The sequence below is a fragment of the Podarcis muralis genome, chromosome 14 (genome assembly GCF_964188315.1).
Source record: "Podarcis muralis chromosome 14, rPodMur119.hap1.1, whole genome shotgun sequence".
NCBI lineage: Eukaryota > Metazoa > Chordata > Lepidosauria > Squamata > Lacertidae > Podarcis > Podarcis muralis.
This window is the reverse complement of record NC_135668.1, coordinates 9,488,181-9,514,253: the sequence shown is the minus strand read 5'-3', so window position 1 is coordinate 9,514,253 and position 26,073 is coordinate 9,488,181. Positions and strand designations below refer to the sequence as shown.

Genomic DNA, 26,073 nt, shown 5'->3' with positions numbered 1-26,073 from the left:
AAAACCTCAGCGCCTAGGACTTGCCGATCGCATGGTCGGCGGTTCGAATCCCTGCGGCGGTGTGCGCTCCCGTCGTTCGGTCCCAGCGTCTGCCAACCTAGCAGTTCGAAAGCACCCCCGGGTGCAAGTAGATAAATAGGGACCGCTTACCAGCGGGAAGGTAAACGGCGTTCCGTGTGCTCCGCTGGCTCACCAGATGCAGCTTTGTCACGCTGGCCACGTGACCCGGAAGTGTCTGCGGACAGCGCTGGCTCCCGGCCTATAGGGTGAGATGAGCGCACAACCCTAGAGTCTGGCAAGACTGGCCTGTACGGGCAGGGGTACCTTTACCTTTACCTTTACCTTTACTATTGTTTGAGATTATGTTTTAGAGCAGAACTGTTCCCATACGGTAATGTTAGTTTAGTGCATGGACACTAGGTTATCTTGTCTTTATTATGCAGCCTCAGTTTATTTGTATCTTAAAAGTTTCTGACAATCTTCAGGACTGTATTGCAGAAGAGGCGCTGTGATGAGCAGAAAAGTGCATATAATTAGGAATACAAATTAATGCAATCAGAGTAATTGGAGTCAAACTGAATGTACAGCTTTAATACACGAGAAGGATTAGGGAATTTCATAATAGGGAAGCAATCCAAACTCATGGTAATAGGCTGTTATCAGGCCCCTAGGAAGATAAAACCTTGTCATTTCTAATGTTTTGTTTTATAAATTGACTTATCTGAAATAAGCTGCACAACTTCAATGAAGTCTGATTCCTATGGTGTATTCAAATTAAGTCAACAAGGCTCTGTCTTTCTTTGAATGTGCATATTAATTTCAAAGTGCAAGTATAATTGGTCAGTCTAACGATAAAAGTATCCCAGCCTGTTAAGGAACTATTTTAATTATATTTTTTTACTTTTCTGTTATAAATCTCCTGCAAAGGAAGTATTTTATATCAAGCAGACAACAATTCTTAAATGTTAGGCAATAGTGATACAGAGAACTTGATATGTGGCTGCAAAATTTAAAAGCACATGGATATGAACTATTTCTTAGTGAGATACATTTACCCAGAATGTTTACAACTATCTCTAGAGTTGGCAGTAATAGACATTATGTTTTGGGTCTGTGATGTCTCCAGAATCTGAGGGCTTAGCTTTTGTGTTCTTGGCTGGGGATTGGGCAAGTAACCATCAGTAATGACAGACTTTAAATTTGTTTCATGATTAGTGGGGCTAGGTGTGAAGGGTACACTGTTAGGCAAAGAAGTATTGCCTCTCTTATGCCAGTTTGATGAATAAGGCATTTAAAAGTGTTGGAGTGTGTGTGTGTGTGTGTGTGTGTGTGTAAGTAAAATTGACTTTCCTTCTAACATTTAAAAACTGCAATGGTTAATAGAATCAGCATTAGGTTGAAGGATTTTATCATGTCTGCTTTTGAAACCAACTTTATGTTAAACATTTCATACCCCATCTTCACTTTGAAAACTTCTACGGCTGCTTACAATATAGAATTTAAAGTCTTTTAAATCTGTCTTAATGCAGAAGCGACTGCTGCTATGTTTTGTAGCATTTTAAATTGTATTTATACTTACTTTGTTTTAAATACTGTTTAAAATGCTACAAAACATAGCAGCAACCGCTTCTACATTAAGACAGATTTAACAAACTTTAAGAGAACTCTGGGGTTTGACTGAGATTGCCTTGTAGAATTCTACATAGCACATATAATGTTTAAAATTTGTAATCTTAATTTTGTAAAATATAATGTTGAAATTGTATTCATAATGCAGAAATGTAAAAGCCTTGCATATAACAAACCTAAAAATTAAACTCTGGCTACCCTTACTTTACCCAAAGCGTTAGCTGACAAACTGTGTGATTTGTATGATGTACGAATGCATTTGTGTTCTTGGGCGTTATTTCTGTCAAGCGTTATTTGTCCCTTTGTTCTGTACATCTAGACTCGTGAACATTGTTCATAAGTGTAGCCAGATCCACTTCTTTGTTACCTGATATAAAGCTAAGATATTCTTCTAATATCTTAGATTGAAAAGTGTGAGACTTTTGGAATGGAGGAAAACTGCCGTTTCCATAGCTGGGAATGGCTATTGGTAGTGTCCATCTCTATTCAAGTTTATCTTTTCCACAGTGAGAAACAACAAATGGTTACATTGACACTGTCAACCTGATGCAAATGCTGATTCCAAAATAGCTATCATTGAATTTTATTTTAGTGAACCGCTTGTTCTTTTATAAATAGGATTTTGATCTTACAATTGCCCTTTTTTCTGTTGTAGGTTATATAAGATTCTCCCCTACCTTGTGGAGGACTCTGGAGTTGCCCATCGAATGTTCGGTGGAAGAACACGAATAACCTGGATATGGTGCCAAAAGATCTCCAAATGATTTTATAGTTTGACCCAATGATTCTTCTGGATATATATTTCTCTCTTCAAGAATAAGTGCAAAGTCCAAATCCTGCTCACTGGAAGATATTTTTATTTTAAGATCATGGACCATCTTACTAGGGAGAAAGATGAAAGGCGAACCGGAAAAGGAAATCCAACAAGAAGTTCACACAGTACCCGAGCATCAAGTTCCACTTCAGCCTCTGGTGTTCTCATGGTTGGGCCCAATTTCAGAGTTGGCAAGAAGATAGGCAGTGGAAATTTCGGAGAGCTCAGGCTAGGTAAGAGCATATAACTTTCACAGGTTATAAACAGGGCTACACTACAGTGGTGCCCCGCAAGACGAATGCCTCGCAAGACGGAAAACCCGCTAGACGAAAGGGTTTTCCGTTTCTGAGTTGCTTCGCAAGACGTTTTTCCCTATGGGCTTGCTTCGCAAGACGGAAAAGTCTTGCGAGTCTTGCGTCCCCCCCCCCCCGCTTTCCCCCCCTTTTTCTAAGCCGCTAATAGCCTTTTAGCACCTTAGCCGCTAATCCTTTAATAGCCGCTAAACTGCTAATAGCGCTAATCCGCTAAGCCGCTAATAGGGTTGCTTCGCAAGACGAAAAAACCGCTAGACGAAGAGAATCGCGGAACAGATTCTTTTCGTCTTGCGAGGCACCACTGTATTTAGTTAAAATCTTTTGATCAGCTAGAAGGGTGTCCCTCATTTGCAATTAATGTAGTACGGTGGTACTTAATTCGTTCTGGAGGTCTGTTCTTAACCTGAAACTGTTCTTAACCTGAGGTACCACTTTAGCTAATGGGGCCTCCCGCTGCCGCCACGCTACTGCCGCATGATTTTTTTTTCATTCTGAAGCAAAGTTCTTAACCCGAGGTACTATTTCTGGGTTAGCGGAGACTGTAACCTGAAGTGTCTGTAACCCGAGGTACCACTGTACATGTCAAAACTTCAGATAGCAGATGCCACCTTAGGAAAAGCATTTCCCTGTGTAAGGGGGGTGCCCTTTCTAAGGCAGTTTTTGCTGCAGTATATACACACCTCATCCAAAACGTATGTTTTTCATATTATTTCATATTAAAGTTATAATTAACACTTCTTTACTTGGGTGACATCTTTCTTTCCCCCCTTTTTTCTGCTCAGGAAGTTTTAATATGCTATTTTTTACTATACATAACTTGGTTTAGCTGAATAATTTCCATATATACAGAAAATGATGAAGCTTATATAAATTAATAAACAATGCTTAATGCAGTTCTTTCTTGAGCGGCTGTTTTTCAGAATTCCACAGTATATAATTTCCTGTTCCATAATGCTGCTAAATAAAATTTTCACATATAAACAAGCAATTATTTTGCTTTTATTTTTTAGAGCAGATAAAAGAATTAAATCCCAGTTTAATACCCACCAGTTTATACTGGTTTAACTGGTTGCTGGAGAAAGCTGTTTTTTATAATGAGATGACGTTATCCATGATTTCCTATGGGAACATTTCTAACCTATGCTACCTCCCTCCACTCTTTCTGTCTGAAACTGCAGCAGCCAATCAGCTAAAGGCAAACAAAGGAAAAACTTATTTGCTTGATCTCTCTCCCTCCCCCTCCCCTACATGGTTTCTGCCTAAAATTGCTTCCTCCAACCAGCAAAACACAAACTAGTAAGAAGGTAGGCAAACTCCAGTTGTTCGGATATCTGAGCCAGTCTTATGTAGTGAAGTTTGCGTATAATTCTTTGTGTTCAGATAACTGAGATTTCAGAGAACAGTTGGTTTTCGAACAGTTTAGTTCCCAAACGTTTTGGCTCCCAAACGTCGCAAACCCAGAAGTGAGTGTCCCAGTTTGTGAACTTTTTTTGGAAGCTGAACATCCGACGGGGCTTTGTGGCTTCTGATTGGCTGCAGGAGCTTCCTGCAGCCAATCAGAAGCCACAATTTGGTTTTCGAACATTTTGGAAGTTGAACGGACTTCCGGAACGGATTCTGTTTGACTTCCAAAATACAACTGTAGTCAGATTTAATTGATTCAGTTATACAGCAGACCAGATGTTTTGGACTACAACTGCCATCAGTGCCAGCCAGCACAGCTGTGTTGACTGGGGCTGATGGTACTTGTAGCCCTAATATCTGGAGAGATCAGGTTGGTGAAGACTGGAGTAAACCTGTTTTCATTCTGGAAACCTGAAAAACTAGCAATACTGACTTACCTGTCACCATTGTGATGTTTATTGTGTCTCTGTTTCCATTGCAGGCAAAAATCTTTATTCAAATGAATACGTAGCAATCAAACTGGTGAGTAATGTGCAGTTTTTAAACATCTCTGAAATTCTGAGTGTTAAGCAAATTAGGAGTTTAGATTATTCTCTCGCTGATCTAGACTATGTTTTCCTGGACATCTCTGTAAACTGCTGTCTTTTAGATTCCTGGTAGAACACTTCCCTGTTGTAAACACATTCACAAAATGCTTCCATAAAGAGATTTGGAAAGCTGTTTTGATATTAACCTGCCATGTATCTTAATAATATTTTTTAGTGAATGGCCACTTCTTTCTAACTTATTTATTTATTTAACTTATATCCTTCCCTTCATCCGCAGATTTTAAGGCAGGTAACATACATACATACATACATACACACACAAAATATCATGTACGTAATTCAGATTAATGACCCAAATTAAGTTCTTTGACAGATGCTTAATATTAGGCTCCTTCCTATCTGACAATGTGACCATGTAGCTGCTTATCTTCAGTTTTTGCCTACATTGAAGTTGGCTTCTCATGAATTCACACCTGATATTTTGTGTTGGAAAGTCAAAGGGCAAGGATTGAATAGCAGTTCTTCAAAGCCAGTCAAATTAAATCCTGGTCCTTGGTGGTTTTCCAAGTTTGAGAGATGCTAAGGCTGCCATAGAGTTCCATTTAATTTGACTATTTTTTTACTCTGATTTTGTAGGAGCCATTAAAATCTCGTGCCCCACAGCTGCATTTAGAGTACAGGTTTTATAAACACATTGGCTGCACAGGTAAGTAATCTCATCGCTAGAAATGTTAATAAAAGGAGAGTATTTAACTTGATGTATTTGAAACACCATTAATATCTTTCCTGGAGACCACTGTTTGTCCTTGGCTGATCTGACAATTGCAATTTTGATGCTCTACCACAGTCTTCAAGATTTGTTTACCTTTGTATTCCAAGCATAAAGGGAACTCATTTTATTCTGTTAGTAGGCAACTTTGAGAAAATATATGTAGAAGGCACGTATAATAGATCCGACTTAAGGGTTGTAGCTGGTATACTGGAAAACAGATGTGACTCCCTTAACACATATGAGATGCAAGATACACCCAGAAGAGTCCTGCTGGATCAGAACATCTCTAGTCCAACATCTGGTTTCCAGATGTGGTCAACCAGATGGCTTCCTAGAAGCAGGATAGTAGCCCTTTTCCACAGAAGAATACTGCCGCTGATCCAGGAGGGTAGCGTAGAACCGCTATGACTAGTAGCCATCGATAGTGCTATGCGTCATGAGTTTGCCCATGGTTTTTAAAGCCATCTAAGCTAATGGACGCCACTGCATCTTGCTGCGGTAAATTCCTTTGTTTGACTAGGCATGCTCTTTGATGTCTGTTATGTAGGGTAGGGTAGGCATCAAAATAAAGAAAATGCTACTTGATCTTCACAGCCCAGCCAAAGAACAGAGCAGTAGATACTAAATTTACGTGTGGCATTGACTTCAGGACTGGGAACCTATTGTCTGGAAGCTTTGCTTGGGGATAGTATTTTATGGCTGAGAATTGGTCCGTGAAACAGAACTTGGGTCGCTTTGAAATGGGCTAGATAAGTTCTTGGAGGATAAGGTATCAGCCAACGGCTGTTAACCATGACTATCTTCTACCTCCAGGATTAGAGAGAGTTTGTCTCTGAACACCAGTCACTGAGAAACAACAGTGAGCAAGTACTATTGTCCTCATGTCCTGAGGACATGTGGGCTTCCAGCAGGCATCTGATAAACCACTGTGGGATACAGGATGCTGGAATAGTTGTGCTTCGGTCTGATCCAGCACGGCTCTTTTGTTCTTGTAACAGAGATACAGTTGTACCTTGGTTCTCTTATGCCCCAGAACTCGTATGTTTCGGCTCCCGAATGATCGAAAACTAGGAGTGTTCTGGTTTTCAAATGTTTTTCGGAAGCCGAACGTCCAGTGTGGCTTCCACGGCTTCCGATTGAAAACGTCTTGGTTTTCGAACAGTTCTGGAAGTCGAACGGACTCCTGGAACGCATTCTGTTCGAGATCCAAGATACAACTGTACTAGTTAGGATCCAAAACACATTCTGTTTGAGAACCAAGATATGACTGAACTAGTTAGGATCAGTCAGTTCTGTATGCCCAAGGGAGCTTTAAACTTTTGATTTCTCAGATAGCATCTTCCCATGCTCTGTGAGCCATTTCTGAAAGTGAAATTTGTGGGGGAGTTTGAAAAGCAGTTTTGTGACGTCATATAGTTTGCTTAAATAAAAGAAGGGTAAAATATCCTGGTCAGCATGAAGGAACTGTTGCACCCATCCAAGTATCTCTTAGATACCAGCTGTAAAGTTTGATGGATTGTAATTATTACTGTCCTAGTGCACACCATCTCTACAAAAAAGCAACACACAACCACCACCACCCCTTCACAAATTAATTGAAAAGGTTTCATGTGGTGTGGTGGGGAGAACAATTGACAGATAAATTTCAGAACCATTTTTGTGACAGAATTTGACTGGCATAAGTAAAATTTGGGAGTTTTCATACAGTAGTAATGATGCTACTGCAACCATCTCGATGTATTCCAAAAGTATGTTTTGTATACTTTCAGTTGAAGGCTTCCCCCAGGTGTTTTACTATGGGCCGTGTGGAAAGTACAATGCCATGGTGCTTGAGCTCCTTGGTCCAAGTTTGGAGGACTTATTTGACCTTTGTGATAGAACATTCACTCTGAAGACAGTCTTAATGATAGCAATCCAGCTGGTGAGTAAAAGAATAGTTTGTGCTGATTTCGCAGTCTTTGGTTTACAATTTTGCATGATTTCCTAATATTAACAAATGATTCAGGAAACTACATATTAACCCTTACAAGGGGAGTAGCCAACAGAGTGTCTCCAGATGTTGTTGGATTCTAGCTCCCATCATCCCTGACCATTGGCTGTGCTGACTTGGGCTGATAGGAATGGGCTTCCCTTGCACTATGCTAACTTTCAGTTTTCAAGAAAAGTGTTTGTGTGTGATTTATTTGTTTAGTTCATTGGGTTTTTTCTTGCTTCTTAGTTGTACTTAATTGAGTTAATCTTCAGTAACTCAGTAAGTATAAATGGTTTGTTTACTACGCTTTGTTCACTTTAGATAGCAATATTTGAACATATCAAGAACTGCATGTCCTTGACCTCTTGAATGGAATGATTTATGTTCTTGTTGATGTTTAGAAAGGATTATTGATTGCATATGTCGGTCTGGTGAACCTGTGGCCCTTCAGATGTCATTGGTCTCCAGATTCCATTAACCCCAGCCAGCATATCCAGTGGTTGTGAAAAATATCAGTGGTTTACAACAGTATATACAAAAAGACCATTAAAAATATAAAAATTAGAAATCAATTATGTATTATGGAAAGATATATTCATAATCGTCTATTTCAGCTTGACAGAATAGAAAAGTTTTCAACAGGTGTTCAAATGGTGAAATGAAAGGTGCCTGCTGAATCTATTAGCAGAGTATTCCACAAGACTGGGCTGGTGATAGCTACTAAAACAGGGGTCAGCAAACATTTTCTGTAGGGGGCCGGTCCACTGTCCCTCAGACTTTGTGGAGGGCCGGACTATATATACACACTGTGAGGGGGGCCAGTAGTCCTCCTCCCCACCCCAGCCCCAGCCACCTTCTTGGTTTGCCGCCTGCCTCATTCGCCGAAGGGCTGGCAGCAGTGGCGCGAAACCGGCTTCCTCCCCGCCCAGAGAAAGAAAGCTCTGCACTTACCTTCCCAGGGGCTGCCACCATCACCGCCGCCGCTGCTGCGTCTGCTTCTTGTGAAGCTGGTATGCAGAGTGAGCTCATCCTCACTGCTCTCTGGCCCACAGGAGCACCAGGGCAGTGACGGGAGGAAGAAGCTGAACCATGCTTGGTTTACCTCATCGCGGCGCAGGGACGTCTCTGCCAGTCAAATGCCACTGAGGTAAACCAGGTGCAGCGTTTGATTGGCAGAGATGTCGCTGCACTGAGGTAAACCAAGCACAGCGTTTGATTGGCAGAGCCGCCGCCGCTCGGCCTCTTCCTCCTGTCACCATCGCTAGGAGTCTCGGCTTTGCAGCGGGCTTTGCACTGTGGGCCAGATTTAGGACCCAGGTGGGCCTGATCCGGCCCAGGGGCCATAGTTTGCCCACCCCTGTATTAAAGGCTTGGTTTCTTACTGCAGTCAAATGAGCCTCACAAACCTGGGGAATGACCAACGACGCTTCTTCAGATGTCAGTGATCGAGCTGGGATGTAAGGGATCAGGCAGTCCCAAAGATACCCTGGAATTAAATAGTTAAGAGCTTTGTAAACTAATACACGGGTCTTTAGCCTGGCTCAGTAGTAATGGGCAGTGTAGAGGTTTTAGTAATGGTGTCACATGTTGTTTGTCAGGTGCTTATCTGCAGTCCTACTGCCACATTCTGCACCAGTTGGAGCTTCTGAGCCAGGCCAAAGGGAGCTCCACATAAGAGTGCATTGCAGTATTCCAGCTTTGAGGTTACTACTGCATGGACTACAATTATATTACCAGGCCTTGTTGTTGGTGGCAGACAAGGAAATGCAAGTTAGCTGGTCCTGTGTGTAAGGTTTGGTTCCCAAAATAGAGTTTGGGCACTTTCAAATGGTGGAACATGTATCAAGCTGGTCAGATTGATTTCAAGTGCATCATGTTAAATGTGTACGAGTTGAAGAGTAGGTTGCACTAGATAACTTCTAGTTTTCAAGCGTCTGATGATGATGGAAAGCAGAACATGGATTAGAGAAGTGGCATTCAAACTTGTATGGAACTCTGGGATTTCTTGAAGCTTATAAGAGGTGTTATCAGTGAGATGAGTAATGATGAACAAGGATTCCAGAAGTTGGCTTGCTACCAATTGCTGTCAAGCTTCCTCTTCCTCGGGATGTTGAGGATGTTCTGCGCTGCCTGTCTGTTCATGTGGGGCAACAATGACAACAGGCTGCTCAGAGCCATTCATGAACTGATTCTCTTATGTAGATCATATTTCAGAATCAGTGCATCCATTCTTAATGAAATCAGCCCTGAGTGCTCACTGGAAGGACAGATCGTGAAGCTGAGGCTCCAGTACTTTGGCCACCTCATGAGAAGAGAAGACTCCCTGGAGAAGACACTGATGCTGGGAAAGATGGAGGGCACAAGGAGAAGGGGGCGACAGAGGACGAGATGGTTGGATAGTGTTTTCGAGGTTACCAAAATGAGTTTGACCAAACTGCGGGAGGTAGTGGAGGACAGAGGTGCCTGGCGTGCTCTGGTCCATGGGGTCATGAAGAGTCGGACACGACTAAACAACAACAACAACATTTCAGAATCTTCTGGATCACCTTGAGGGGTCCTTGGTAGATGGGTTTCTTCTATAAAAAACACTTCATTATTTCTTTTCTATTAAGGTATTTTAACATCTGGGAATGATGTTAACTTACACTTTAGTGTACACTAGCTCTTGAATAATTGACAACCTCTTGACAGTTTTGTAATTAAAGGCATTTAAATACTGTCTTGTCTTACAGATCTCTCGGATGGAATTTGTGCACTCAAAGAATCTCATTTATCGAGATGTCAAGCCAGAAAACTTCCTTATTGGACGACAAGGAAATAAGAAAGAACACATCATCCACATAATAGACTTTGGACTGGCCAAGGAGTACATTGATCCTGAAACCCAAAAACACATACCTTACAGGGAACACAAGAGTCTAACTGGAACAGCAAGATATATGTCCATCAACACCCATCTCGGCAAAGGTTTGTTACGATACCTTTGTATCTTACTTCATCTGTATTCTGTATTACTTCATCTGTATTAGCGGAAGAGCTCAGGCTCTTTTCTACAGAACTTATGCCATTAAAACATTTTCAGATGTTATAAAAAATGAGACATTTGAATGCTTTTTGTGTTTTTTCAAAGCATTTTTATCCTGCTCTTAAGTGGAAGAAGACTCTGTCCTCAGGCTTACAATTTAAAAGACATATTATTGCTACTGTTGCATAATTTTGCATGCCTACCTGTCAGTAGCACCTTTTTTTTACAAATATATTTAAATTTCATTATTAAGAATATTAATAAATACCGTCTTTTTCTGTGTATAAGATGCTTCTGTGTATAAGACACCTGCTATTTTTTGGGACTCAAAATTAAGTAAATGCACTATGCACTATCCATGTATAAGACGACCCCTTATTTTAAACTTAAATATAATCTTATACACAGAAAAATACGGTATGTTGATTACAAATAATATACATAAAATAACCTTTACCAGACCAAATGAAAACCTACCAACAGCAGTAGCTTTTCATTTTGTCCATTAATGGCTTTCATCTGACTAGCTTCTTCTTCAGTTTCCTTGCACTTTTCAAGTTCCATTTGCATTTTGTTCTTGCCCATATACACACAGTTTTGTCCTTAGCTGTTTTGATATTGATAGCTTTTTGAAACTCTGAAATAGATTTTTAGCAAATGTGTTTGTTTTGTTTTATGTCAACCTGTAAGCCAGTTCTAGCATAAAACACCCAAAGCATTATTTAGCTTCCAGAGTGCTTCTTGTTTGGCTACTTATGTAAATGCCTTGGTAGTTGCACTTGTGTGATCCACATGGACTTCTTTGGAGCTTTTACTGTTTTACTGTCCTTGCAATCTTGACTTCTCATTCCCTGTAATGCTTTGTCCTCACACTAGTAGAGTGCACTGTACTCGGTTGAATATCTTTGAAGCTTCACAGCATAGGCTATGTCATACTTGAAAGAACACATTTATCCATCTTGTAGAGGTTGCATAAGCAACCCTATCTTAGGTAGTAGGACTAGGGGAAACCTAAGGCTAATACAGTGGTACCTCAGATTACATACGCTTCAGGTTACATACGCTTCAGGTTACAGACTCTGCCAGAAATAGTACCTCAGGTTAAGAACTTTGCTTCAGGATGAGAACAGAAATCGTGCTCCGGCGGCGTGGCAGCAGCAGGAGGCCCCATTAGCTAAAGTGGTGCTTCAGGTTAAGAACAGTTTCAGGTTAAGAATGGACCTCCGGAACGAATTAAGTACTTAACCCGAGGTACGACTGTAAATCCTATTTTTTACCATAGTGCTGGGGTTTTTATTCCAGACTTGCAATAAGCTAAAGACCACTTTAATAAAATAGCTGTATCTAGATTTGGAGCCAGTTCATCCATAGAGCATGAAGCAGGGATGTCTTTTTGTAAATAGAGAATAAATCTACACTAAGACTTCATGGCCAATCAGGAGTCTTTGACAAATATCCCCTTGTGTGCTCCCTGATGCCTACAAATGTTTTCCACATTGTGCCAGAGCTAGGAATGTAGTTTAGTAGGCATTTCTGATAGAGCGGATAAAGCAGTGGTGCATTTTCTTACATCTTTTCAGAGCAAAGTCGTCGAGATGACTTGGAAGCCCTTGGACATATGTTCATGTATTTCCTTCGAGGCAGTTTGCCCTGGCAAGGCCTTAAGGTATTTGCTAAAGTGTGTTGCTCAATATAATAGCTGCCGGCAGATACTTCCTGTTTGACGTAGAGCTTTACTCTCTTCTCTGAGGATTCAGATTTACTTGTACAGTGGTACCTTGGAAGTCAAATGGAATCCGTTCTGGAAATCCGTTCGACTTCCAAAACATTCGGAAACCAAGGTGCGGCTTCTGATTGGCTACAGCCAATCGGAAGCTGCGTAAGCCGTGTCGGATGTTCAGGTTCCAAAGAATGGTAGCAAACTGGAACACTCACTTCCGAGTTTGTGGTGTTTGGGAGCCAAAACGTTTGACTCGCAAGACGTTTGTCAACCAAGGTATGACTGTACAGTTTTTAAGAAAACATGGCTTTGGGCAGTGATAACTGGTGGCAGGGGTGGCTCTTCCTGTTTCACCACCTGAGGCAAAATAGGATTTCCCACCTCCTGTCTTCACTCCTCACTCCCCAATACTACTTCTGTGCCTTGGATTTAACTGAACTTTGCAGGGGCTGGGGCACTCCTCAAAGTGTTGACATTTGGCTTCTCCTCCCTCCTCACTGGGGAGGTGAGGGCTGAGCGGCAGCACGTCACACAGAAATGTCTTTGATCTTGCCAAGCTTGGCAGGAACCAGGGCACCCCTCAAAGCATTACCGCTTGGCTTCTCCCTCCCCAGGAAGATGGGAGGCAATGTTTGGATGCTAGAACGTCTCCCTTATGGCAGCGGAAGTGGTGGGGCAGGTGGGGCGCCACCTCACGCATTTCTGCCACCTGAGGTGGGCACTTCACCCGTCTTCATGGGCAAGCTGGCCCTGACTGGTTCATTGCCCAAGCTCCACTCACTATGATACTCTTCAGTTTGCTAGTCAACTTTGAATTTCATTCTGATAGTCAGCCAGGGGAAGTTGCATGTCTTGCCCTTTTGTTTTTAATTGCTGACATATTCTTTACTGAGCAGCTAAATATGAGTGCAAGACATGCTTCTCCTGCTGCACCTCTTATCCTTAATGTCGCCCCAGTCCAGATGAACTGCATTTTCAAAACAAAATAAAAAAATTCCTTCTAGTAGCACCTTAGAGACCAAATATTCTTCAGATATCTGAAGAAGTGTGCATGCACATGAAAGCTCATACCAATAAAAAACTTAGTTGGTCTCTAAGGTGCTACTGGAAGGAATTTTTTTTACTTTGTTTTGACTACGGCAGACCAACACGGCTACCACCTTCATTTTCAAGCTTCCCTTTAGTTCCCATTTTCATTTTGCCTGATTTTTCTCTGTATAATCCTTCTTCATCTGCCTAGTCCCTCCTGTCCACTTCACAGCTGGAGTCCCTTACATCCAATTTGCCAGCCCACAAAGGAGGAGGCCTCCCACGCAGTGGTTTAGCATCAACTCCCCTTGTTTTGTTCTTGGAACCTCATTAAGGAACAGTAACAAAAAAGAGGTCTAGTGTGCAAATAAAGGAGAAAAATCTAGAATAGGCTTTTATTGGGTGGGAAGGATCAGGCTCCCATCCTTTTTAGATCTTCTGTTGTAAACAGATGCTTGATGAGCTGTGCAGTGGTGCAGATGGAAGTCCTTTGTCAGGATGAATACAGCAAAGGGTTAGAGAGTTAATGGGTGAAGGAGATAATTAGCTTAGTAGAGTCGCTCTCAACTTGCTGATTATCATGATTATAGATAGTAATGGTCTTAGAGTAAACGTTCTTGTAAAGAGCACGTTTCAAAATAACTTCAAACCCCCCTTTTCTGGGCTGTGTAGAAAGAGGAGGTTCGGAGAGGGTGCAGACTGGCTGTAATGGGTCAGGGAGCTGGCAGGAAAGCCATGTTGTGTGAGCTTGCACATGCAGATCTCCCATCTTTGGAAGAACTGTACGGTTCCCGTTGTCTTAGGAAAGCAAACAACATCCTGCAGGATTCATCTCACCCGGGACACAGTCTGTTTGCACTACTGCCTTCTGGCAGGAGATATAGAAACATCAAGTCAAGGACAAATAGACTGAAAAACAGTTTCTATCCAAGAGCTGTGGCCTTTTTGAATGCTGTAAATCGATAGTGTGACCTGGGAGTTTGATGGGTGTTGGTGTGGGTGTGGCTGGAATGTGGTTTGTTTGGTTGTTGTTGTTGTTTTGCTTTTGTTGTTTTTAAGGGATGGCATCCAATTTCGTTGCACTTGTGCAATGTTGCACTTGTGTAATGACAATAAAGAATCTATTCTATTCTATTCTATTCTATTCAGATCTGTTCATGCAATAGTAGTAACAAGTAATGTGTATATGGTACTTTATAGTGCTCAAACGGCTTTACATAATCTTAGTTTACAACAACTTGATAAAAATAGGTCAATATTATCCCCATGTTGCATATGGGAGGTAGAGAGGGGAAGAGAGTGGCTTGCCTTACTGCGTAGCCTAACCCTCTTAAAATATATATTTGCCTTACACAGGCTGATACATTAAAAGAGAGATACCAGAAGATTGGGGACACAAAGAGGAACACTCCAATTGATGTTCTCTGTGAGAACTTCCCAGGTAAGTTTCATAGTGGGTGGTGTATCTTCTGTGCAAAGTGCCTTCTGAAAATAGGAACCAGGCTCTTGTTAAAGCAGCATTTCCTGAGCTCAAGTGTTGGAACAAATGTGTTCCTACTGGTATGCTTGGATTCTTTGTTCAATGTATGGCAAACAGAGTTAGCTGTAAATTTCAGTGATACCTGTGACTCTCCAAGTGTTGTTGGGTAACTATTTTCATCCTTCCTGACCATTGACCATAATGGCTGTGACTTCTGGTAGTTGGAGTCCATCAACATCCAGAGAGCCACAGGTTACCCTTCCCTGGTTTTAAATGATTGCTTGCAGCCACCTGGCTAATGATAAGTGCCAATCCTAGCTCAGAGTAAATCAGTCTGGTCAAGTTCACAACACCTCTGCTATGTACTAGAGAGCCTGCTTTCTTTTGTAGCCTGCATATGACTACAGTCCTCCATGCGCTTCTTTGGAATTGATTATTTCTGATAGGTAGGGCCCTAGAATGGTGATGTGAGTAGCTGAGTGACAAGTTAGCAAACATGGTTGTTGACCCATTTCAAGGATAGAAAGTGCCTTGATTGCTAGAAAATGAATTGGGAGGAATGTTTTTCTTCACTGTTTCTTCTAGAACTCTCAGTGGTAATATGCAGTATCATGGACTGGGGCTGGGGTCCATCTGGGACATCTTCCAATGTGGACCTCATGGGCATTGCCTTTAGTGGTTCCAGTCCTCCTTGGGTTCTTAGGAGACTAGGTGTGTGGTGTTGTCAGCACACTAGCACCCAACTCTGTCTCGTTTTCACTGAATCCTAGGGAGGCAGTAGAGGCTCTGAATAGGCTTCTTAAGCCAGTGAGTCATTGGATAAGTGTGATGAACCTGAAAATACTCTATTTTAGACTTATGTGGACTTCAAACAATCTGATTGCTATTGATGTCATCGGGGAGGGTCAGGGAGAGAATTACCTGCACCCACTCTTTCTTTTAGACAAGCATGCAAGTGCAACATAATTAACAATGGGAAGAAATACCTCTTTGCTGTCTGATAGCTGTCATATTGCTCATCATTATACATATGTAGCACAGCAGAGGTGCTGTACCTCAAAGAACATTCAAGACCAGCAGGTTGTGACTGATTTAAATCAAGTAGCCCTTTAAACTTCTGAGCAGCATACCTTATTTTTCTGTGTATAACATGCCCCCGTGCATAACAAGACCCCCATTTTTGGGGACTCCAAATAAAGAAATCCCCCATATGCATATCCGTGTATAAGACGACCCCCAATTTTAAACTTGAAAAAATAGGGGGGAAATAGCATCTCATACACAGAAGAATATGGTATGTTGAGCTAGTGTTCGAAACATTTGTGTCCTTGTTTGGATTATTACTGACTCTAGATTAGCAGTGTAGGCTCTGTTCCTTGCATCTGATTATAGCACACTGACCTCAACAGAACGTTGTGGCAAGGACCTAGACTCAAATAGCTCTTAAAATGCAGCTATTCTTCATTATTTTCATTTGCTTTTATCTCTCTTTGTAACTGGCTTGTGGGCCCTTGTTTTGAAGACAGGAGCCGATCTATTCAATATAAACATGCTTTAACCTACCCTGAACTGTTGAAAAAAATGTGTATTTTTATGTTGATGTCCACTGAGAGAATTGGGAGGTCTGGTGTAAATGCTTCCTCCTCTCTAAACTGCTCTCCTGTATATATTTTTGCTACCTGAAAGTTTGCCTTTTCATATGTCTAAATGGCCTCAAGTGTAGTAAGGAGAACCATTTGGAAATTGTGACTGAATATCATCCTACCAGTGGCACAGGTTTGTTGACCCCCTCATTTACTTTTGTAGGTTTATATCTTAGGGGATTAATCCGACCAGTAGGTAATGTTGAAATGTATTCTGCTTCTACTTCTTTCTGAACAGATTATCTGATGTTGCTTCTTCCTAATTCCCTTTAACAGAGGAGATGGCAGCTTATCTTCGTTATGTCAGACGATTAGACTTCTTCGAGAGACCAGACTATGATTATCTACGAACAATCTTCACAGAGTTATTTGAAAAGAGAGGATTCACCTTTGATTACGCCTACGACTGGGTTGGCAGGCCAATTGTATGTTGGAGCTGAGTGACATATTCCTTTTTTTTCTTGACCGTTGCTCTTTCTATAATGTCCCTTTTAAATGCCAGTTACATTGCAAGTAATCACTTCATGATGAACTGAGAACACAATATGACCTTTTTGCTGTACATTGAAAACTTTACTGCAAAGCCATATACGTGTTCAAGGCTCCAAACATTTTTCTTTGTTCAAGTTACTAAATGTGTCTTTCCAAACAAGTAGTATTGTAATGTAGGTGCAATTGGTTCTCTTGCATTGTGACTGGAGGGATGACAGAATGCATATTTTATTGGCTCTCCTCCAGAACCATAGTATGTCAGATATGACCGATTGTAACTGTTTGTGCTCATTTCCACTTCTTTATTAGTATGACTTAGTTGCCTGTTCTCCTTTCCCTTATCAACTAAATTCGCCATAAGATTCTTACCATGTTACATATCTGTTCCCTGCCTTCAGCCATGTGGAACTTGAGGAACTTTTCCAGGCTGCAGGCAGATTGTTATCTCCCTACCCTTTAGAGGGTCAAACGTGACCAGTGGGTGAGGGTGGGTGAATCAATCTGACTGCCAAACTCTCCTCTCAGACCAAGAGGGGGTCGAAGAGCAAACCTCAAATGTTCTGAAGAGACATTTGTTCATCATTATCGGGGGAAGATTAAACCTCCAGGAAGGTGGGGGAGTGTCCAGAACAAGGAGAAGTTCAGAACAGCATTGTGGCATCTACCACATTCATGTAGATGTTAAACATGTGCATTTTTGTGGCCAGCTGGATAGCATGAGATTTCAGGTGTGGCTCTTTGTCTTAAAGAAGCTGTAGGCTACTGGCTGAAAGCAGCAAGTTCATTAATTGAAGATATGGGGGCAGCATCTGTTTGGTTTCTACTCAAAAAATATCTGCTCTAGTTGTTAAGCCAACAGATTGTTTGAGAGCCACCTGGTGGGTCAATTCTGTTTGTGTGTGTGCTTCTTTTCCAGCCCACTCCAGTGGGGTCCATGCATGTGGAGTCTGGACCATCTGTAACAAGAGACATCCATGCACATAGGGATCGATCATCGATGCAGCCTCTCCGAAATCAGGTTTGTTAGCATAACATTGTTTCAACTATAACTTTCCATTCAAATCTTTACTGAAACTTATTTATAAAGAGGGACATACAGAGAAAAGACTGTTAATTCTATTTCTTGGGTGATTGGGGTGGTAGGAAGGCTGATTAATTAATATTATCCTGTATTTAAGAATCTTTCCTGTTAATCTGCTTTACTGTATATTTGAAATGAGTGATATATAATGGTGAATGTCAGGCTTTGAAGGAAGGAGAGACTCTTTTTGCAAGATAGGACTTTATTCCCCATTGCAGTATTGGGATGGCTTTAGATCTCTCTACCCATCACTGTAATGCAATGATCTGCATTTCTACTGCAGCACTGGGCTGAGAAGAGAGGTTTATACTTGGACCTATGATGCGTGTGTATATATCTATAAACTGTGTACACGTGTGTGAGAGATAGTGTGACTGCCAGTAGGCTTGGCTAACCTTTAAAATGTTTGATAACAGAGACTTGCCCTGGATCTCCCCCCCCCCCCAATAGGAAGTCCACTTTGGTATTTACTGCTTTTGGCTTCTCTGCAAACGGTTGGGAGTAGACTTGTCAAAATTAATACTTCTTCACTGCTTTGCTTCTCGGTGCCCATCCTGCAGCGAGCTGACAATGTGCTTTTTAAAATAAAGCATTGCTTTGCTCTGGTTTACCCTTGCCTTCCCTCCTCTCTTTTTGCTCTGTGCTTGCAAATGCCTATGCAGTCTGCATCAGACCGTCGCGGAGAATGGGAAATGGCACCAATGCGACAATCCAATGCTTTGTTTCTGCAATCTCACTTAACTTCAGATCGGCATGGGGGATCAGTACAGGTATTGTCCTTCTCTCTTCCACACATCTTTTCTAGCGCAGTCCCTTTCTTGTAACGTTCATATGCACCACATTCTGGTGCATATTTGGTTAACTTGATGCTTCAGCTAAAATGTGTGAATTGCCTGTCACAAGGTATGAGGCAGCACAGTATAAGAACTTTGTCTGTACTCAGAATATCTCCGGGACACAGATTTCCTCAGTTTGGTGTTGTATGAGAGTGTTTGGTAGGCAAGTGTGATGTCACCATTTGTCTATGTTGATTCTTTAGACAGAGTTTGTTTCTTTTTTCCAGATTTTGTTTTAGTGTCTTCCAGATACTTTTCTTTTGTAACTGATATTACCATGCTTATGGTATTTCCACAGTGTCTTAGAAACAAATGCTATAAATAAATGTATTGGGTAGAACAAAGGTATAAATAAGGTGTAATTATCATTAAAGCAATAAAAATAAAATAATTTATGTAGCTACAAAGAGGGAGAAAGAGGAAAGTAGAAGTTTAGAACTATTCATAAAGCTATAACCTTTATTTTCTTAAGAGTTAAATTTCACCCAATAGCACAATAGGATTTACTCTTTCTTGTATTCTATTATTCTGTACCAGGAACTTTATTTATTGTTGACTATTCATTTATTGTTGACAACTTCATTGGTTGATCCCTAGTGTTCATCTCATCCACTTTCTCCATGCCATGCATGATTTTATACAACTTTGTGATTTCCCCACCCACTTACTCACTTTTTAAAAAGTAAACTAAAAAGCCTCAAACCTTGGGAGCAAAAAGTTTCAGACCAGAGGACCCAGAATCTCAAACAGGAAGGCAGTTGTTCTGAGACTTCAGTGGAATTGCATGACAACCTCCCTGCAATAAATACATACATGAGTATGCAAAGTCTGTTTTAGAACTCAGAAACAAGAAATCTGAAAGTGGTCAGGATAATAGAAGCAAGTTGAAATGGGCAATAAGGCAATAGATGAGAATTTGTGGAGAGTATACAAGGAGGCTGCTGCTGCCTGGTATCTGGCTACAGCTACCCTGATATCTGCTTCCTCCCCTCACCAATCAGAATTGGTTGAACATTTGGTAAAGAGAAATCAGTGCTTCCAAGGTAGTGTTGAAAATAAGCAAACAAAACTAATAGCCCACAGATTCTTAGTAGTCCATTTACCTTCATACATGTGAAAAAAGCAAAGCAAAGCAAAGCAAAGCAAAGCAAAGCAAAGCAAAACCCTTAAAAAAAAAAACCCCTCTCTAAGTAGAGTAAAACTTGTGGACAGACCATGTTCTTTACATGTAGGTCCTAGCTTCAATCGTTATTTCACTCTGTAGTTGGAGTGTGTATGTTATACGTAATAGAGAGAGAGAGAGACAAGCCATCACTCCTCAGACAGTTTTATACAGGCAAACTTTGGCCATGGACACTATATGTATATTTTTACCACCTGCACTGCTTTCTTTCATTTTGATGATGCGTCCACTGATTATTTCAGAGCACTCTGGATCTTCTCTGTCACTGGAACCCTCTTGATCCCAAATTAGGCTAGAGGTGTAAAAAATAGTGCCTTAAGATTCATAAACTAGTAGTCTGCAGAATTCATTCTATGTCTCACACATTTTTTAAGTATATCCTAATACGAAAAAACCAAAAACTGCTGGAATGTTTGCAGAGAACTTAGAACCCAGGTCATAGAATGAGCTTCCTTTCTGAGCACCAAGTTTCATTTTCACTTAATTTAATGTGCCAATGCGTGTGACACAAACTGGGGCTATGTTTTCATATTAATGTTGGGGCTTTGTTTCTATTCTTTTAAGGTGGTAAACTCGACCAATGGTGAGTTGAACACCGATGAACCAACAGGAGCACCTTCCAATGTGCAAATTGCAGCATGTACTGAGGTGGAAGTAGTGGAGGAAGCTAAGTATGTTTGCCGTGAAAGCAGCCCCCCCCCCCCCGCATCATTTGTGTGTCAAATCAGTTTGTGTGTTCTTGTGTTTGATGCCTATATCCATAACCTGCTATCAGATGCTTTGTTTTTGCATGTTATCCTTAGTGCTGCTGCTGATGGTACAGCTTCTTTTCACTTGCACTGCCCAGGTAATGTTGCTGTTGGCCAGAGCATGCATTGCAAATTAGTATTTCAGAAGAATTTGCAAGTGGCATGTATAGTAAACGTCCTCTGAGTTAGGGCTGTAGTTTCTGTTTGTCAAACTGTATGCGCATAACTAGTGCTGGGGATGCAGAAGCCAGAGTCCCTCTTTATCCCTCATTCTTGAAGTCTGAGCCTATGCAATTTTAGGTTAACCTGTCAGACTGTGAGTAACTTTTTTGCTATGGAAACACGTAAGGTAACTTTATAAGCTGCCTGCTGGGTGTTGCAAGGTATTTTGTTGAGGGAATAATGCCTTGGCTGTTTTTCCATCTCCACCATCCGGTGGCACTTTGCATGATTTTCTACCATTACATGAACCATAATGTGGAATCTTCTCTAGGTAATCAGCAGTCCTCTTTTCTTCAGCACACACCTAATGCATTATGGTAAGGAGGTTCCACAAAGGCTTCATAGATCAAGGCATAGCAGATTGACTGACTTGCCTTGTGGCTACTGAATGTCTCAGCAATCATAGGCTTCTTCGCAAGCATTGTGATTCTTTAATTCCTAGGCTGGAAATAGCCTGAAATTGCTTGTGAGAAAAGCAAGTGTATGCAATACCTCTAATTGTGCTTCAGGTGTGAATCTTCAGCTGAGAAGTAATCGCCTAGCACTCCATTACCCAAGAAATGTGTTATCGCTCTGCAAACATTTTTGTCTTCAGCCGTAAGGAGAGCTTCATAGCTGCAAGAAATGCAGGATTTGAATGTATTTAAATAAAATTGAGAGGTCCTTGTGGCAAACCTAATAATTGTGTGTTGCATTCCCAGCTGAGCCTCTGTTCCTCTGCAGGGGAACAATATATTTCAGCAGATGGGGGTGGGATGAGATATTAACTACTTTGGATATTTATTGTTATATGATACAGAGCTTTCTGCCCGAGTTTCTTTTGACAGCAAACTAGTTTCCACCAAGTGCTGCTCAAGTGAACTGGGCTTCAGTACTTGTACTTCGCTTTGGATACTAGCTTCTAATAAATTGTTCAGCTTGCTGCTCTATGCAAGACAGCCTTTGCTTTGGTGCTGAAGCATCAGCTAAGTTAAGTTAGGCCATGTCCATGGAGCCTAAAAATTAAGACTTCAGAATGTCCCCAAGGACATACTCTCCTGTGGTGGACTTGTTGCTGCAGCTGTGACAACAGCAATATCTCTGCATGTTAACTTGAAAATAAATCACAGTACATTCATTGAGGTTTTTTACTCCCTAGTAAGCATGTTTAGGATTGCCTCCTTAGTGGGAGATGCCAATAAAATACCATTACTGATTTTGATTTTACAGCTGAGCTATGTGAAGAATTGTTTTCTTCTGCAGTAAATAAGAAAGTTAGGGACATTTAATGTTGACGGTGGAATTGGGGAAGGTCCTGTGGTTACAACACGGTGTACCATATCTCCTCTGCACTTGACCTTTCCATGGAAATTGCACATTCAAGCTTTACCCACAATTTCCTGGGTATGCTAAAAGTTTCCAAGACATTTGAATTCACACAGACTTCTAGTCAACATGATACTTCAGTTGAAAAGTACAGCTATACAAAGGAAATGACTTATACCACAGTCTTATTAATTTCATAGGGCTTAGGGGCAATTAATTATGTATAGAACTGATGGGTGAGGTTGTGTGTGTGTGTGTGTGTGTGTGTGTGTTTAACTTGTATAGTAAAACTTGGAAAGCTGAAAAAGGCGTTTCAGTTTTACTTTCCTCTAGACAAGTTGCCGTCTCTTTCCTCACTCTCCCTTTTACTCTTCCTTTCTGCCTGTTCATCTCCCAGCCATGGATGATCTTTCTTTACTTATTAAGCCATCAACTTCTAACAGACCATTCAAATGTTGTCTACCTCAAGCTGTGTGACTTTGTCATTTTTTAAGCCTGCTGTGTTTGTGCGTCTCCAGACTTATTCTTGCTAGTGAAGCCTTTCTGTCTGCTCTTTTTTTTTCTTGCTGTGAATCTCCTGCTCGAAGAATATAAGATCTCTTTGTGAATTTCTATCCAGACCTTTTTCTATTTCCCTCCATATGCAAAATTCCCTAGTTTTGTCATTCATCAGTTTCTCTATCCTTCATATATATATATGAAAGATGCTCACTACCTTCAATCATGCCACCTGATCCCTTGATCCACCCTTTCCTACCTCTGATTTCTCTCTCTAGCTATCTTCATTTGTTCTGTGCTGCCTAGTTCCTTATCGTGGGCTTTCAGACATACAAATATTTCTCAGTCCTTATTTCCTCCTTATATTCATCCTTCCCCCACTTTCAGCTGTCATCCAGTACCTTTCAGTGCAGAATTCGTTGAGCATTTCGTATGATCCTGTTTACCTTTTGACCTCCAACTCCTTCCTTTACTCTTTTCAATCTGATTTTTGCTAGATTAACTTCACTGAAACTGCTTTTACCAAAGTTTTCAATACCTTCTTCTGGCCAAACCTTAGAGTAGCTTTCATTCTATTTAAACAATCTGGTACTTTCAATCATGTCAATATGTTGTTTTTGCCATTCTTGATCCTCTTTAACTTCTTTTTTCCTTTTCCTTTATCTCATTCCCTGGCTCATAATATGCTCTACATCCATTCAAAATGTAGCCATTTGCCTCTGGTTGCTTGCATTTAGCTCTCATTGCTTGTGCTTCACTTATACAGATAAAAATTCTCCCTTTTTAAAACTCGTGATTATCAACTTCTAATGAATTCTTTTATTCTGATTGCATTGCTAAGAACTCCTGTATCCCAAACTAAACAACATGGTAAGAATTCAGATATCAATCTTAGGAACCTAAGAAGAGCCCTACTGGATCGAAACAAAGACCTATGCAGTCTAGCATCCAGTTTCTCATAGTAGCCAATGAGACGTTTATGGGAAGTCCACAAGTAGGACATGCGGGCAATAGTCTTTTCCTGCTGTTGTTAGTATTCAGAGGGATGTTGCCCCTGTTTCTCAGAGGTGGGGTCTTTTCACTCAGATACTTCCTCTCCTGACTACCTGTCCCTACTTCTGTTGCTGGCAGAAATTTGATATTTTTTCAATCTCCCAAGACTGCAAACTTGCGGACATGGAATGCTCCCCTTTCTTGTTGTCTTAATACTGCTACTGTTTCCATCTCTAAAACTGTTTTAAGCCATCATCCATGGTATTGCATCCTCTTTTTGCTGGCTACCGTAGCTAAAAGTCACCCATTGTCTTAAATCTCTTTTCCAGCTTCCTTTGTCACTTTCCACACCAGCTTTGTCTTTTGTAGCCTTTAAATTTAAAGGCTCTCCATTATTTTGCTCCAGATCATAAGCTCATTTGTCCCATCTATTTTGGTTTCTCTTCCACATTTTCCATTGTCCCCTATGTTCTGCCTAAGTTAGACTGTAAATCCTTTGTGCCAGAAGTGTTACTTCTGCTTTCTCCAGCACATGCTGAAACTTAAATAACACAGTAGTGGTGGTGGTAATAATTTATTTCCAAGGCGTGTAGGGAGACTAACTCCTTCTCAAAATGATAAATGAAGTTAAGGAAATGTAGGGGTATTGTTTTGATCAGTTGCCATGTTCCATCAAAGCACTTAAGGTATTTGCATTTGAGCCTTTTTAGCCAGTTATCTCTACAGTTTACTTGCAACTTAAAAGGTTCAGAAACCTTCTTGCTGCTCCAATCTGCCAAAGTCCTCTAGAGCACATTCCCGTCAATGATGATTTTCTGATGCTCTAACATAGTTGTCCTAGACAGTTGTGAAAACTTTGTCTCAAAGCAACAATCCCTTGTGATAGCTCTTTCCTGGTTAGTTGCAGAAGGTTCAGGTGGAACCAGGTTTGACAAGGCAGGTAGACATCATGTGTATCACAGATCTGCACTGCATGTTTGCATGACTTGCCATGACATGCTTCCATCTCGCCTCTGAACTAATGTCTCCCTACCTTTCTGTGTTTTTATTTGTCTTTCTTTCTTTCTCCTCACACTGTCTATTGTAGCTGCCTGAAAATGCTCAACTTGTGGTGAGTCACTCTCTCTGGTTCACATACAAGGGGGCGTGAACCAGACTAGGGCTTGATTGGCCAAATCAAAATGAAATTAACGGAAGGGGTGGGTGAGCTGCTCAGAGTCCTTGGACTGTCATCCTAACACACCAAACACTTGTCTTTTAAGTTTTATTTGGGTGAACAAATACTTGAAGTTAGGAAGTGCTTGGAGCTAGAGGCAATAAATTTCCTATGCAATTTTCTCTCTACTTGCACACTTTTGTCAGTTGTCAATTTTTTGTGGCAGAGGCACAACTGTCCTGAAAGCATTGCACTTGCTACAGAGCTAGAGTTCTGCTCTTTTCAATCCTGATTTCTGTCGGCAGCTTCATGGTAAAAATGTGGCTTGGGTGGGTGTCGCCCTTTGCTTGGTATTTCCAGAGCTAGGCTCCTACAGTAAGAAAATAGTTTATTGGTTCCCAGTCCAGAATAAATACTATTCTGAATTACATCTAGGCTGCTTATTACCAGGCACAGATCAAGGTACTTGACTTCCTGTGGCTTCCTGCAGTTTGTGGGGAAGAGTTAGTTTATAGCCTTCAGCTTGTAAAATGGTGCCCTCCAAGTGTTTTGAACTCAGAACCCAAGTGTTTTGAACATTGGTCTGTCGGCCAATGGTCATACTGTATTCTGAAACATCTGGAGGGCACCAGGTTGCGGAAGGTGGGTTAGAGCTTCATATTTTGTTGTAGAGGGTGAGGATAGGACAAGGAGGCAACCTATGTGATGAGAGCTGTTTACAAGTTGGAGAAAAGCTACTACTCTCACCATTGTGATTATCACTGATACTTGTTTTTATGTGTGCCCCAAGCTGCAGCTGTTCTCTCAAACAGTGTGTGTGAACAAAAGGCACCCATAATGTTTCATGCCAGAGTATAACCTTGAATGCGCATGAATCCACTCCCTTGCTGAAGCTAAGCGGTCTGGGTCTGGTCACTTCCTGTATGGATGACTACCTGGGATTCTCATGTGTGTCACCATCTGTCATTCCCCGACAGAGGAAAGGCAAGCTAGGGTACAAACATTTTTAAAATTCTGACTTACCTATTTTGAGCCCTGATGGGGCCAGAATAAGCAAGCGTTTCCTTGTCTGAGTTACAGTAACCAAGAGGCCCAGCTGAATGGCTATGGAGATAGGTTTACTTGCTTTCTGGCTAGTTTTGAGGGTCACTTAGACACGGCAACAAGGGGCAAAACCTCCCCTACCTGTCCTGATGCACCAAGCTTAG

The 26,073-nt window shown here is 41.2% G+C and overlaps 1 protein-coding gene across 8 annotated transcripts in view; it reads left to right on the top strand.

The window, feature by feature from the left end:
- The window catches only part of CSNK1G1 (casein kinase 1 gamma 1), a 58,130-nt gene that overhangs the window by 11,121 nt on the left and 20,936 nt on the right, over positions 1-26,073 (top strand). For 6 of the 8 annotated variants that reach the window (XM_077918787.1, XM_028707164.2, XM_077918786.1 and 3 more), the window contains exons 2-12: positions 2,285-2,676; positions 4,643-4,683; positions 5,346-5,415; positions 7,251-7,402; positions 10,186-10,420; positions 12,059-12,144; positions 14,584-14,668; positions 16,627-16,775; positions 17,759-17,860; positions 18,586-18,693; positions 20,507-20,613. In XM_077918787.1, coding sequence (XP_077774913.1) covers positions 2,499-2,676; positions 4,643-4,683; positions 5,346-5,415; positions 7,251-7,402; positions 10,186-10,420; positions 12,059-12,144; positions 14,584-14,668; positions 16,627-16,775; positions 17,759-17,860; positions 18,586-18,693; positions 20,507-20,613 — 1,313 coding nt within the window. In that variant the 5' untranslated portion in view covers positions 2,285-2,498. The remainder of the gene's footprint in view (positions 1-2,284; positions 2,677-4,642; positions 4,684-5,345; positions 5,416-7,250; positions 7,403-10,185; positions 10,421-12,058; positions 12,145-14,583; positions 14,669-16,626; positions 16,776-17,758; positions 17,861-18,585; positions 18,694-20,506; positions 20,614-26,073) is intronic. The other 2 variants (XM_028707167.2, XM_077918789.1) reach the window with 1 other exon arrangement.